Source organism: Diaphorina citri, unplaced genomic scaffold (assembly GCF_000475195.1).
Source record: "Diaphorina citri unplaced genomic scaffold, Diaci psyllid genome assembly version 1.1 scaffold117, whole genome shotgun sequence".
In the NCBI taxonomy this organism is placed as follows: Eukaryota; Metazoa; Arthropoda; class Insecta; order Hemiptera; family Psyllidae; genus Diaphorina; species Diaphorina citri.
Genome location: NW_007377554.1, coordinates 1,984 through 16,218, shown reverse-complemented (window position 1 = coordinate 16,218; position 14,235 = coordinate 1,984). Strand labels below are relative to the sequence as shown.

Here is a 14,235-nt window from a genome sequence, read left to right as displayed (position 1 = left end):
AATCTTGTCGCCCAAACCGTAGAATTTATGTGAACAATAGAATCTGCATCTCTGAATAAAGATTGCTGGAGAATACTCCCGAGTACTATAATATATCCCCTTGGTAGCACCGGCTGTAATGATTTGCCCTAAAGATCCCCTTCCCCAATTTAATTCAGTATCCCAAGAAAGAGCACTTGGCGTGTAGCACTTGCATTTTTTAAAGAATCATAAATCAAGTGAACATACAGTTATTATTAATAAAAAATAAAATAAGGCTCTGTTCCGTCATGGATAAAATAAATATCATCACATTGTGCTTCATAGGAAAACCGTGTTGGGTGGAATTCGTCTCACTGAAGCTAATTGAAATTCATTTCAGATTGATCACTGAGCTGAAGGAAGATGAATATTCAAGTCTTAAACGTGCAATTAGCAAGGGCAGCTTTAAATGTGGAATTTGTGGCAAGTGCTATAAAACTCGAGAAAAATGTCGGAGGCATATCAAGCGGATCCATTTGAATTCGAGAAATGAACCCTCTAATATGGGTGATTATTCATTGGAAGAATGGAACAAAAATAAACATGAGGTCATTGAAAGTCAAGAACCCATGGACACTGGTGATTATTCATTGGAGCAATGGAATGAGATGGTTGCATCTAAATCTAAAGAATGTCCGGTTTGTCACAAAACGTACGTCTCTCCGAAGTGCATGCGTAGACATTTCCGAGACGTTCACTCCTCACAAAAAAAATTCATCTGTGATATTTGTGGTAAATTATTTCGTTCTACCAATCGTGTCAATAGCCATAAATCCCATTTCCATTCTGATAGAATATTAGAAAAGAAATACGAATGTTATTACTGTATGAAGAAGTTTGGAAATAAGTTCCACTTAGCAGAACATATTAACTCTCACACAGGCAATAAACCCCACCACTGCCAAATCTGTAATAAAGTTTTTTCTTCAATTCGAAGTTATAAAAGAGATTTTCAGCGACACAAGCTCTTGGCGGGACAATTAAAAGCTGAAGAGTTACATAAGTGTAAAATTTGCAGCAAATCATTTCTAGAGAAGTTTCGATTAATTAAGCATATGAACTGGGTACATGGAGATGGAGGTAGTGTGTGTAAGGTGTGTGGGGCAATGATCAAGAGTAGCATGAAGAGGCACATGTTAACCCATACGGGAGAGAAACCATTCTGTTGTCACATTTGTGGTGAATCATTGAAAGGAAATCTTAAAGGCCACATTTTCAAATGTCATTCATGAGAGAAGATTTACATAACTTGAGATGAATATGCTTGTGAGAAAGCTCAGTCAATGATTAAGAGTATTTTGGTTCTACAAATGTTTAAACATGAGAAATCCCTTACTTAAACTCTTTACCTCTCGATTCTCGTTTATTATTATTAGGCACACTAAGAAAAGGTTTTGAGGCAATATAACATATTAGTTACAGTTTAAGGTTATACATATCTAGATACTGACAGTAGAGTCAGTTTTCCCGATCTTATATTGAATAGAATCTGTTCCAACTTTTTTTTTTTTTTTTTTTAGTTTCCCTCTGTAAATAACTTTCTATATTAACAAAAAAGTTACACTGTCAGTTCTACATAGAGGGTGTTTTCCAGCCAGAACTACTTGCTAGGTGTAAAAAGTCGGACAGAAGTTCAGACAACTCCAGAATAGATGCCTTTTTTTGTTTGGAATAAGGGTCGGGGAATGATGATATGTAATTGCCATTATCCCAATTTTATTTGGGGTCGTCATAATCTCCCCCTCCTGAATCCTCTCTTCTCTACACCTCTCTGGTTGAATGTAAATGTGAACTCAAACACCTTTTATAATAGGTGCTCAAGTACTTTTCATAGTAAAGGTCCAAAGGTATCTCGAAAATATTTTATTTGAAAAGAAATATCAAAATGTAGAAAGCTTCAGTGATATGAAATTAAAATATTATGTATAAATTAATGTGTCTGATTGAAGAGGAAACCTTGATATTCACGTCAAATATGTAGTATGTACGTTTAGATACTACTGCCGATAAATATTACGTGATAATCCAGTAAAATAATCCACCTATAAAAATTGTTTTCAGATCTATGGAGTCTTCATCATCTGATATCAATAAACAGACATTTCCAAAGACATCAAAAACTTCGACATCCGAAAACGAAAATCATAAACCAAGTTGTGGAAATTCTTTCATGGTTCACAAAAATCAACCTATTGATACTGGTGATTTTAGTTTAGAACAATGGAGACAACTTGTCGCTGAAAAAACAAAGTTATGTCCCGTATGTAACAAAGAGTATGCCACTCCAGTTACCATGAGAAAACATTTGCGAGAAGTACATGTTAGCAAAAAGAAATTCAAATGTGACTTGTGTCAAAAACAATTTAAAGCGAGTCGTTCGCTTCAATGCCATAAACAATTTGTACATTTAGGTGTTCATAAACCAAAGTTCTTGAATATGGAGTGTGATTACTGCAGTAGAAAATTTCCGTCTAAAAATGAAGTCACTAATCATATCAAAAGTCATATGGGTGTTAGAGACATTTTATGTCCTATTTGTAAGAAAGGTTTTATTGCCCTAAAACATATGAAGACACATTTGAAAAAACATATGTGGAAAGCGGGTGAGATACCCTTGGAAGATACGTACCTGTGTGATCTTTGTAGTAAAGTGTTTTTAGAACATAAGGATATGATTAGACATCGTGAATGGGTTCATGGAGATAAATGTCATGTGTGTAAAGTGTGTGGGGCAAAGATCAAAGGAAACATGAAAAGGCACATGTTATCCCACACGGGAGAGAAACCATTCTGTTGTGACATCTGTGGAAAATCATTGAAAGGAAATCTAAAAGCTCATATCTTAAGATGTCAAGGAGAGAGGCCATACAAGTGCGATGTTTGTGGAAGCTCGTTCAAAGATAAAAAGCATTTTAGTGTACATATCCGAAACCATGGCGAGGATAAATAATACACTTGCGATGTTTGTGGAAGCTCGTTCAAAGATAAAAAGCATTTTAGTGTACATATCCGAAACCATGGCGAGGATAAATAATACACTTGCAATCAATATCTGTGGCGAAAGCTTTGCAACTCGTTCTCCGTTTACTCTTCATTTGAAAATGCACGAGCTGAAGTCTTCCTGTCTCAAAACGTACAAATGTCAAATCTGTAAGCTGCACTTTGAGAATGAAGTAGATTTATCCTCTCATTATTTTGAACACTTTGGAAATAATATATTCTAATATTTGGTGCACTAACTAAGAAATGTGGTTTGATAGAGCTGAAGTCTTCCTGTCTCAAAACGTACAAATGTCAAATCTGTAAGCTGCACTTTGAGAATGAAGTAGATTTATCCTCTCATTATTCTGAACACTTTGGAAATAATATATTCTAATATTCGGTGCACTAACTAAGAAATGTGGTTTGATGAGAATAAGCCTTTCAGAAAAAAAAAGATTATTTCTCAAATTAGGTACTTGCGGTTTGTTTCTCTTCTGTAGAGGATCTATTAACTCTCGGTATCTTGGCGGTAGCAATAGATTGCCAGGAGAAATTGACGTTTGTTGAAAGTGATCAGGCTAAACTAACTTTAAATGACTAATTAATGTACATAAATCGACCAGCTTGTTTGTAAACAATATCTTTGTACAATAATGAACCTGACCTTCCTGTGGTAGGCGGTAGTAAAGTTCACGTCTAACACAAATTCACACTTGGTGCCTGACAGAAACAAACTCTAAATCAAAATTAAACTTCATTTCAGATCTGGCAGCTGCGTAGTTGATGTCATAACTGCAGACAAATGGAGAGCCCTTATTAAAAACAAGACCAAGACATGCCCTATATGCAATAAAAGTTATCCCGGTGCTCGCAACATGAGGAAACACTTGAGGCTTGTTCATGACAAAAACTCTACCACTACTTGTACCATGTGTAAAAAAACTTTTAGAAACAAGGCTACCTTCCAAAAGCATATGCAGCGGGCTCATGTAGGTCTCAAAATAAGTGTCTCCAAGCACTTTGAATGCAACTACTGCCATGCCAAGTTTAGTAACAAGTCGTTACTTTCTGATCATATTAGTAGTCACACTGGCTTGAAAAATTATAAGTGTCACGTTTGTGATAAGGCCTATTCATGCAGAAAAGCTTTAAAAACTCATACTCTGCTCCATGAGCAAGAAAAAGTTATAAAATCAAGTAAGAAAGAATTTATAATAGACACTGGAGATTGCACATTGGACGAATGGAATGATTTTATAAAGCGGCGTGTTACAGTATGTCCTAAATGCAACAGAGACTACCGTAATCCTAGGAATATGAGGAAACATTTGAGACGAGTTCATACCTCTGTGAGAAAATATGGTTGTGATGAATGTGGGAAAATGTTAAAATCACGCGACTCCCTCAATACGCACAAAAAAATTCAACATGAAGGAAAGAAAGTAAAAGTGAAATACGAATATGAATGTGACTACTGCGGTGCCAAATATCCAAACAAGTACACACTGTCTGATCACATTTCTGGCCATACAGGTATTCCCAATCATATCTGTAAGATCTGTAACAAAGGTTACGCATGTGCAGCTAGCTTGAAGATACATAATATTAAAACGCATTTACAGTTCACTGGAGTTCCTATCGAGAAATTCAAATGTGATCTTTGTGATAAAGAATTCTTCGAGAAAAAGAAATTGAATAAACATAAAAATTGGGCACATGGTGATAAGTTTCATCTCTGTAAAGTTTGTGGAGCTAAAATAAAAGGTAGTCTTAAACAACACATGATTACACACACTGGAGAGAGAAAGTATTGCTGTCACATATGTGGAAAAAAGCTCCGTGGTAAACTAAAAGAACACATGTTGAACACATGATTACACACACTGGAGAGAGAAAGTATTGCTGTCACATATGTGGAAAAAAGCTCCGTGGTAAACTAAAAGAACACATGTTACCATTCACGTGTAGTGAATGCGGTCAGAGCTTTGCAGCGCGTAGTGCATTCTCCCTTCACTTGAAGAAACACGCGGGTTTTAAACAGAGAATCGAATGTGAATATTGTAAAGAAACTTTTCCGTCTAAATTGAAATTTAAAGAACACATGAAAATTCATTTATGTTAATTTTTTTTTAATACATAGAAAGCCATACGTAGTTATTGGGATTCGGGACCCTTTAAATCAGGGGTTGGCAACCCCGCGCCCGCGAGCCTGTTTTCCTGCGCCCGCGAAGGTTTGACGGGGTTCTCATTTTTATATGAATGTCTTCTTTTTTCCCCATTGATAGACCCATTTTCATTAAATAAAACGAATATAAATCTTTTATTACATAATATTTCAGTGTTTTATCCTTCACCTTGTTTATCTGAACAGTCTCCGTCTCCAAACATGCTGGCATACTCCAAGGTCAACAAACATTTTTATAATATTATAATATGTATAATCCCGCAGTTTAAACAAGGTCTTCTATCTTTCATAATTAAAGTTTATCATTATATGTATTGAGGTATATTTAAGTAATATATTCATAAGAAAATACTAAATTTCTGTTGATTTATGTTAGAAGAGGAATAGGGGTGTTCATTCACATACACAGCTCCAGCACGCTTCCCGTATTTCCAGGAGGCGGGACATTGGTAAGGCAAGTCATTGAAGATGTCAGGAGGAAAAAACCCCTTCGCTGACTGCTTCTGTCAGGGAGGCTTTGAAAGACTGGAAAGAAAAAGAGTTTAGGATAGGATATGTTATTGTACTGAGTTTTAGAGATTTATGGATTAGATGAAGAATGTAGTGCTTTAATTTCAAAGAGATGAAATTTATCAAAACCAGGTATAAAGTTCAAGAAAGCAACCCTTTATCAGTCGTGTGCCTTCTATATGTATGTATTATATTGTATGTTATTCATTTGATAAATACATAATATGTGTTTCATGTGATTTCTTACGCATTATTCAATTTCATGTTGTAAAAAAGACATTACAAATATATAATACCTAAATTTGAAACGATCTGTTTTAGGTGTGTCGAAAATATCATGGCCAAAGAAACAGAGAGATTTGAAGACACACGTCAATTGAATGGTACCTATTATCCCTACCATTCTTTGATCAAGTACGAATTCCTAGACGACTCGATGTTCTCTGAAGAAGAAAATTACTCTTTCATCGCCAACATCAATGAGGATGCAGTCAAAGAAACGATGCCATTTGAAAGAATTTTTGAAGATTCTAGATTTGACAACCTCCATGATATTTACCAAACTACACCTGGGGAATTATCTCCCATCTCCAACTATACTGTCGATTCAGACTCATGTGATAAGATGCTTTCATTTCATATTAGTAATCCCTGGACAGTGTGTGATGAAAGTAACGCAAGCCCAACCATCTGTAGTACGAAGGACAATTCATCGGATAAAGAAAATAATGAAGTATGCCATCTGCAAAACGATGAAGATAACTTGACCCACAGGTCAAATTCAAGAAAAGTTTCGTTTGATGAAGTTTTTGAATATCTCAAAGGTAAAACAGGAACTGAAGAAAGTCATAATGATTATGATAATAATGGGAACAAAAAAGCATCAGACTCTTTTGAAAGTTCATTGATCGATTCCAATGGACACCTGGGTATAGATTTGAAATATAATAATACTGGCCACGAAAGGAAAAAAATAAGGGTAAAATCCAAGAGTAAAAAAGCTAAAGGTAAGGATTGCATTCAAGATAACCGAGAAAATTTTAAACCCAATATTTTAAGGGACCGTTCAAAAAGTAAAATTTCTTCAGAAAAAATTCCCAAAAATGCGTCTAATTCTTTGAACGACAATACCAACAACTCTTATGGAAGAATCATACCGGAATCAGAGTGTAATATGATGCATCAAGAAGTTTTAGAGGAATCTATAGTACACGAAGAATTTATATATCAAAATATAACATTGTCTGCTGGAGAATCATTAGAGACCTACGACCAAAGTATCCAAATTTCTCAGTTTGGTTCAGACAACCCTGTCCAGACAGAGGTTCCATTACTGAAAGAAGCAGAAAATGGAAAATCTGTTGAAAACATGCTTAGTACTGTAATTCCTGCACTTCAATATTTCGATAAAACTAACGATATTACTCAAAAAGAAATAGAAAAATGTGTGGATAGCACTGTGCAAATTGATAATGTTGAAAATATGCTGAATACTGAAATTCCAGCACTTCATTATTTCGATAAAATTAACGATACTCGTCTAAAAGAAATAGAAAAATGTGTGGATAGCACTGTGCAAATGGATGATGTTGAAAATATGCTTAATACTGAAATTCCATCAGTTCAATATTTCGATAAAATTAACGATACTAGTTTTAAAGAAATAGAAAAATGTCTGGATAACACTGTGCAAATGTAGTTATTATAGGTAAGGGAAAAAATTCCAGCGAAAACATAAAGCTTGTTTTCTCCACCATCTTAATTTTAATCTTGGAAAAAAAAACCTTGTGCCAAATATTCCAGAAAAATTACCACAAGGATTATTACGTTCCAAAGTAAGAGGTTCGAATCCGATTTTTTTCCGCAGTACGGTCAAGCATGTATAAAGTAAAGAGTTCCACATGCTCACTGTTCACTCTGCTTAGCCTTCAGCTTTATCTTTGAAAATCAAATGAACATTGCGATTGGAAGAATGGAACAAAAATAAACATGAGGTCATTGAAAGTCAAGAACCCATGGACACTGGTGATTATTCATTGGAGCAATGGAATAAAATTGTTGCGTCCAAAACTAAAGACTGTCCTGTATGTCACAAAACATATTCCACTCCGAAGGCCATGCGTAAACATCTCCGGGAAGTTCATTCTTCAGAGAAAAAATATTTGTGTGATATGTGTGGTAAACAGTTCACATCTACTCATCGTGTCACTCTACACAAGTCAAAGATTCATGCCGGTAAAGTTAAAAGTTCAGAAAATATGTACGAATGTCATTATTGTAGCATTAAGATAAGAAACAAGTTCTTGTGGTAAATTATTTCGTTCTACCAATCGTGTCAATAGCCATAAATCCCATTTCCATTCTGATAGAATATTAGAAAAGAAATACGAATGTTATTACTGTATGAAGAAGTTTGGAAATAAGTTCCACTTAGCAGAACATATTAACTCTCACACAGGCAATAAACCCCACCACTGCCAAATCTGTAATAAAGTTTTTTCTTCAATTCGAAGTTATAAAAGAGATTTTCAGCGACACAAGCTCTTGGCGGGACAATTAAAAGCTGAAGAGTTACATAAGTGTAAAATTTGCAGCAAATCATTTCTAGAGAAGTTTCGATTAATTAAGCATATGAACTGGGTACATGGAGATGGAGGTAGTGTGTGTAAGGTGTGTGGGGCAATGATCAAGAGTAGCATGAAGAGGCACATGTTAACCCATACGGGAGAGAAACCATTCTGTTGTCACATTTGTGGTGAATCATTGAAAGGAAATCTTAAAGGCCACATTTTCAAATGTCATTCATGAGAGAAGATTTACATAACTTGAGATGAATATGCTTGTGAGAAAGCTCAGTCAATGATTAAGAGTATTTTGGTTCTACAAATGTTTAAACATGAGAAATCCCTTACTTAAACTCTTTACCTCTCGATTCTCGTTTATTATTATTAGGCACACTAAGAAAAGGTTTTGAGGCAATATAACATATTAGTTACAGTTTAAGGTTATACATATCTAGATACTGACAGTAGAGTCAGTTTTCCCGATCTTATATTGAATAGAATCTGTTCCAACTCTTACTTTTAATAAAAATCCAAGTCCCTGCCCATCCTCCTCAGATGTATTTTGTCTGTTTATTATTATTATTATTATTTCTTTTTTAAAAACCTAATTCATCCTCTATTGTACGCTTTATGTATACCTTACAATTTATTAAAAACCTTTTATTAGTAAAGCGATGTATTAATCTGTTGACTTAAAATAAAGGCACCACTTGTCCTACCTCAATGACTCAGGCACTACCCATTTCCCGAGTTTGAAAATTTTAATCGTTTACTTTTTACTGTCTTATAGGTTCCCTATACATAATGTATTAGAAAGTAAAATAATAATAACAACAACAACAACAACAAGTTTTGGTGATCTCAAAGTAATAACATGAGGCAATAATATTCTAACTCTTCAAACATTAACATTCATTTCAGATCGGTGAAATCTTGTGGGAAGTTTGCGTGCCAGATAAGGAGTCCTAAATATATAAAACAATTTATGAAACTAAGTGAGTTGCAGAGTTACATCTTGAAACGTAATAGTGCTCACATGGATAACTGCAATATGTGTAAAAAATATTTTACACTGATGGAAAAAGCGTTTGCTCAATTAGGTGACCCTAAGAAAATAAGCAATAATTACTACGAGTGTTATCACTGTGGATCAAGATATTCAAAGAAAATCTTTATCTCTAATCACATGATTTTACATAAGAAAAAGAATTTTTACGAGTGTCAATTCTGTCGTTGTTTCTTTTCATCGCGCATTTGTTTTGAAAAACACTTTGAAAAATCTGTTCAAAAGTTAAATAAAAACAAACCTTTAGATACAGGAGATTTATCGTTGGAAGAGTGGACAGAAATAGTCAGCTCCAAATCTAAACAGTGTCCTGTCTGCAAGAAAACTTATTGCACGCCTGTTAGTATGAGAAAACATACCCTATTCTATCTATACTAGTGACCATTGGAGATTTCACCAGACCCTGTATCTTGGATTTTTGTTTGTTTTGATTTTGTAATAATGATGGCTCACTTCTGTGTGTTCTTCACGTGTATGATAGGTGTCCTGGAATGTGTCCTAATTTTGTTAATTAATTATTAATGTGTTTTATGAATAAAATGTCCAGTGTTAAGTAAAAGAAACAAAAGTATATCCTGTGTTCTTCATTATTAAAAAGTTTAGAGTTATGTACCGGGTTGAGATGAGCTCGGACAAGGTGAGATAGGATATTGTTTCTACAGCTTTGCATTGGAGTGGTAACTTGAGCAAGGTTAGCGTGGGAGTGTTGGATATTTTTTCTAACCCTCTGTCCCAGCAGCAATGTTTAAAATTTATTTTATATTTATTTTTGTTTGCTCTCTAATTTGCTTGTTTGTAATATCTAATATAAATGAAAAGTATAATATAAACTTGCAAACTTGAGATAAAAAGTAAAAAATGAATTCAGATTGTACAAGTTGCAGAAAAAAAATTAAAATTTCAAATTTCCGGCCAACTTTACACGCTCATGAAGGCTGTGTTAAGTTACCACATCATTTTCCACATGCCAAAAAAGGACAGGAATGGCCTATCTCAACCCGGTACATAAACACACTCTCTTGGCGTGTGGAAAATGATGTGGTAACTTAACATAGCCTAAAGCCCTAAAGTAAAGTTGGCAGGAAATTTGAAATTTTGATTTTTTTTTTTTCCATGACTTGTACAATTTGAATTCATTTTTTACTTTTTATCTCGAGTTTCTCAACCCGGTACATAAACACACTCTCTTGGCGTGTGGAAAATGATGTGGTAACTTAACATAGCCTAAAGCCCTAAAGTAAAGTTGGCGGGAAATTCGAAATTTTGATTTTTTTTCATGACTTGTACAATTTGAATTCATTTTTTACTTTTTATCTCGAGTTTGCATGTTTATATTATACTTTTCATTTATATTAGATATTACAAACAAGCAAATTACAAAGCAAACAGAAATAAATATAAAATAAATTTTAAACATGGCCGCTGGGACAGAGGGTTAGAAAAAATACCCAACACTCCCACGCTATCCTTGCTTAATTAAGTTACCACTCCAATGCAAAACTGTAGAAACAATATCCTATCTCACCTCGTCCAAGCTCATCTCAACCCGGTACACAACCACACCCTGAGTGTCCATGGTAAAGTAAGTCTAATCAATATTCTCCTTTCTTCTCTCTCTCCCTCCTCCTTATTCTCCTCCTCCCTCTTCTCCTTCTCCTCCTTCTCCTCCTCCTCCTTCTCCTCCTCCTTCTCCTCCTCCTTCTCCTCCTTCTCCTCCTCCTCCTCCTCCTCCTCCTCCTCCTCCTCTCATCAGCTTCTACTTTAATCTGCAGGAAAAAGGAACATATTAGAACGTCATGTCTGCCTTGTAGTTGCTAAGTCATGAGTTCAATTCCCACCCAAAACAAAGTTCATCATAAACAATTATTATTCTCAGAAGAAAAAAAATGTAATGGTGTACCAAAGTAAGTAATGGACCACCATCATCATAGTCATCATACTCCTCACCTTGTCTGGTATCATCAGCTTCTACTTTAATCTGCAGGAAAAAGGAACATATTAGAATGTCATGTCTGCCTTGTAGATGCTAAGTCATGAGTTCAATTCCCATCATCAGCTTCTACTTTAATCTGCAGGAAAAAGGAACATATTAGAACGTCATGTCTGCCTTGTAGTTGCTAAGTCATGAGTTCAATTCCGACCCAAAACAAAGTTCATCATAAACAATTATTATTCTCAGAAGAAAAAAATGTAATGGTGTACCAAAGTAATGGAGCCAAGACATGGATGGTTTCCAAGTTGGTGAGGCAATACACACTTACTTGGGTGGTATCAGTCTTAATTGAATCTGTTGTTGCAATTTGCAGCCAATCATTCAGCTGTTTTTGATTTTTTGCTGTGCTAGTCCAGAATTGGTAAAAGTCATCTACTTTGGAGTTACAAACTTCACAGATTTTTTTAGGAAGGCTGTCATCAGTCATAATCTAAAACAATAAAACAACCAATGCATTAATGATGGACAAGTTGAAATGTGCATTTCTAAGCATGCTAAAACTGTTTTTAATCCATTTGTTGTATTGAACTGAATATTAAGGGGTCAGAAAATGGAGCAGTTGCAAATGGGTAAAAATTATTAATAAATGGTCAATTCCTATGTAAAAAGTTGGGAAAAATCCCAATCTGAGGTCAAAACTCCGAAATAATAATTGTAAAAGGTCGAAAATTCAATTTTTATTTTCCGTCAGAGTTCAGGAGATGTGCAGAAACGTATGTGCACAAACATGAATTGCACAGAAATGCATGCGCACAAACAGATTAATGTGTTGCCTGCAAGGGAGCTTTGTGTGGAACATTTGATGTGACGTCATCACCTACGAGAGCGTATGCCGTGACGTCAAAGTTTACGATTTACAGGTATTTTTTAAATCGATTTATCTCGGGATCTAGAAGTCATAGAAGAAAAAGAAAAATTCCCTTGGTCCTCATTTTTCCTGCTCTATGACTTTGAAACATCACCCAAGAAAGCGCAACTGTTCTATTGGACCATGTGACAGGAAGAGAAGAGCACAAACCTAGGAAAGAGGTCAGATGATTTTCCTACCTCACTTTTTCCTACTGACAGAGTGAGGTCTGTTAAATTTGGCTGGCATTAGAAGCATCTAAAACCCTACAATAATTAATTATAATTTCTCCCTCTCTGCTGATTGAATATTTGTAGGTACTACATTTAGAAAACCCCTGAAATAAGTATCTACTTATGTGATTTTCATAAGGTATTTGAAAAATTATGGGAAACCCAAACTGTATCAAACAGTGAATATCGGTACTTATGCAGAAGTCACGTCCGTGGAATATTGCTACCAAAAGAACTGGCACAAACAAGCAGTGACCAGTGTTATTATAGGGTTAGGTTAAACGCAAGAAGGAGTTTTCACAATTAGAGCAGTGATTAGTGTTATTATAGGGTTGGGTTAAATACAAAAAGGAGCTTTTCTTTTCCATGGACGTGACTTCTGCATAATTACTGTGAGCATCTAATCATGGAAAAAATCATAGGAGACAAAAGGAATTAATCATCGTTGAATTGAATTGAGAGAGTTCCCCATCTCTTTGATACCTCCATTGACTTACAGTACACGTCTGAATACCTAAATAGGTAGGTACCTACGCAAGACAATGTATTTCAACATAGGTACAAGCCAGGGTCAAATGAATTACCTGGACGGGTAGACAGGCAACAATCTTAGTAAATAGTTGTCTCGTTTCACTTCCGGTTTCGAAGATGTCTATGGAAGCAAGATCTTTAGCGAGACATAACCGGCAAAGGCTTATTATTTCCTGACGAGATATCTTGAATTCAGCCATGTCGAGTTAATAACTTAGAACTAGGCAGGTTGAAGAACAAAGATGTGTCCTTATTCAACGAGCATCGCTGCCTTCACGATTGAGAACAGGGTAAGAAAATAACATAACAAACAAACGAATAACAAATGATGAAACAACTAAAATGAAATACTCGAGTTATTCAACTAATTCACATAAAAATTATGGTGTTACAGAACTTTTGAATTTAAAAAAACACATTTTTCCTTCAGCTTCTGATCACACAACGTACGTTTCGGCATCAAAAATGGAGAAATGGCGAACTGACGCCATTTTGAATCCATTCCCACCAAGGCAGGGAAAGAAACCAAAGAGTTGAAAAAAAATCTCTTTGGAAGAAATGCACAGCGGCAAAGGGCAGTGTTGTCATTTATCATTTGAACGGCAAAGAACTTTTTTACTTTCCATATCCTATAGGATATGGAAAATATGTAAAGAACGTCCCAACTCAATCCGACAATCAGTGCCGGAGAACTCAATTTTTCGGCACCATAATCAGGGGCGACCAAAGAGGGGTTCAACTTCGAAATCTTAAATGTGAACCCCTTACTTTGTGATACATTATATCAAATGTAAAGAACGTCCCAACTCAATCCGACAATCAGTGCCGGAGACCGGAGTCATGCCATATTAAAAATTTATTATTATTATTATTTTTTTTTTCATGTTCTCCCACCCATATAAGGGGAGCACCAAAAATGGGAAATTAATATTGATTGCTGATTTGTGCTGCAAATAGGTCCCACTAAACTTCACTAAAGGTTCATATTGAAATTCAAATTCACACCCAAAAATTAAATTTGGATGTATCACAAAGTAAGGGGTTCACATTTAAGATTTCGAAGTTGAACCCCTCTTTGGTCGCCCCTGATTATGGTGCCGAAAAATTGAGATCCCATAGAAATAGGTTCCCCCGAAAAATAAAGGAATCCGTGATTTAGCGTTTTTCCGGGTTCACATTTAAGATTTCGAAGTTGAACCCCTCTTTGGTCGCCCCTGATTATGGTGCCGAAAAATTGAGATCCCATAGAAATAGGTAGGTTCCCCCGAAAAATAAAGGAATCCGTGATTTAGCGTTTTTCCGA

The 14,235-nt window shown here is 35.3% G+C and overlaps 6 protein-coding genes across 6 annotated transcripts; 5 read left to right on the top strand and 1 right to left on the bottom strand.

Annotated features, from left to right (window-relative positions):
* Positions 1-269: 269 nt before the first annotated feature.
* LOC103524721 (zinc finger protein 16-like) lies at positions 270-1,253 on the top strand. The gene has a single exon (XM_008489753.3). It carries the CDS (start codon positions 270-272, stop codon positions 1,251-1,253), a length of 984 nt encoding a protein of 327 aa, XP_008487975.1.
* Positions 1,254-2,086: 833 nt separating this feature from the next.
* On the top strand, positions 2,087-2,971 carry LOC103524720 (zinc finger protein 234-like). Its single transcript, XM_008489752.1, has one exon. It carries the CDS (start codon positions 2,087-2,089, stop codon positions 2,969-2,971), a length of 885 nt encoding a protein of 294 aa, XP_008487974.1.
* A 67-nt stretch (positions 2,972-3,038) lies between these two features.
* On the top strand, positions 3,039-4,877 carry LOC103524719 (zinc finger protein 808-like). The gene is made up of 2 exons (XM_008489751.1): positions 3,039-3,154; positions 3,767-4,877. Exons 1-2 carry the CDS (start codon positions 3,039-3,041, stop codon positions 4,875-4,877), a joined length of 1,227 nt encoding a protein of 408 aa, XP_008487973.1.
* Positions 4,878-7,670: 2,793 nt separating this feature from the next.
* On the top strand, positions 7,671-8,001 carry LOC103524711 (zinc finger protein 558; the record flags this gene model as incomplete). The annotated part of the gene is given in 1 exon segment (XM_008489743.2): positions 7,671-8,001. A coding segment is annotated over 1 exon segment (288 nt), but the record flags the coding sequence as incomplete, so codon positions are not given.
* Positions 8,002-8,101: 100 nt separating this feature from the next.
* Positions 8,102-8,506, top strand: LOC103524718 (gastrula zinc finger protein XlCGF57.1-like). The gene has a single exon (XM_008489750.1). It carries the CDS (start codon positions 8,102-8,104, stop codon positions 8,504-8,506), a length of 405 nt encoding a protein of 134 aa, XP_008487972.1.
* A 2,583-nt stretch (positions 8,507-11,089) lies between these two features.
* On the bottom strand, positions 11,090-13,445 carry LOC103524717. Its single transcript, XM_008489749.3, has 4 exons — positions 12,986-13,445; positions 11,590-11,751; positions 11,246-11,306; positions 11,090-11,094 (listed from the first exon to the last, which is right to left on the bottom strand). The coding sequence occupies exons 1-4, from the start codon at positions 13,130-13,132 to the stop codon at positions 11,090-11,092; spliced, it is 375 nt and encodes a 124-aa protein (XP_008487971.1). The 5' UTR covers positions 13,133-13,445.
* Between the last annotated feature and the right edge of the window lie 790 nt (positions 13,446-14,235).

Bases quoted from the DNA above. Each gene is read 5' to 3' on its own strand.
- LOC103524721 (XM_008489753.3), top strand. From the start codon at position 270: ATGGATAAAATAAATATCATCACATTGTGCTTCATAGGAAAACCGTGT.
- LOC103524720 (XM_008489752.1), top strand. From the start codon at position 2,087: ATGGAGTCTTCATCATCTGATATCAATAAACAGACATTTCCAAAGACA.
- LOC103524719 (XM_008489751.1), top strand. From the start codon at position 3,039: ATGGCGAGGATAAATAATACACTTGCAATCAATATCTGTGGCGAAAGC. The intron at 3,155-3,766 runs GTACAAATGTCA...ACTTCATTTCAG, and splicing joins AAGTCTTCCTGTCTCAAAAC to ATCTGGCAGCTGCGTAGTTG.
- LOC103524718 (XM_008489750.1), top strand. From the start codon at position 8,102: ATGAAGAAGTTTGGAAATAAGTTCCACTTAGCAGAACATATTAACTCT.
- LOC103524717 (XM_008489749.3), bottom strand. From the start codon at position 13,132: ATGGCTGAATTCAAGATATCTCGTCAGGAAATAATAAGCCTTTGCCGG. The intron at 11,752-12,985 runs GTAATTCATTTG...TTATTGTTTTAG, and splicing joins TTGCCTGTCTACCCGTCCAG to ATTATGACTGATGACAGCCT. The intron at 11,307-11,589 runs GTAAGTGTGTAT...TTTTTCCTGCAG, and splicing joins TTAAGACTGATACCACCCAA to ATTAAAGTAGAAGCTGATGA.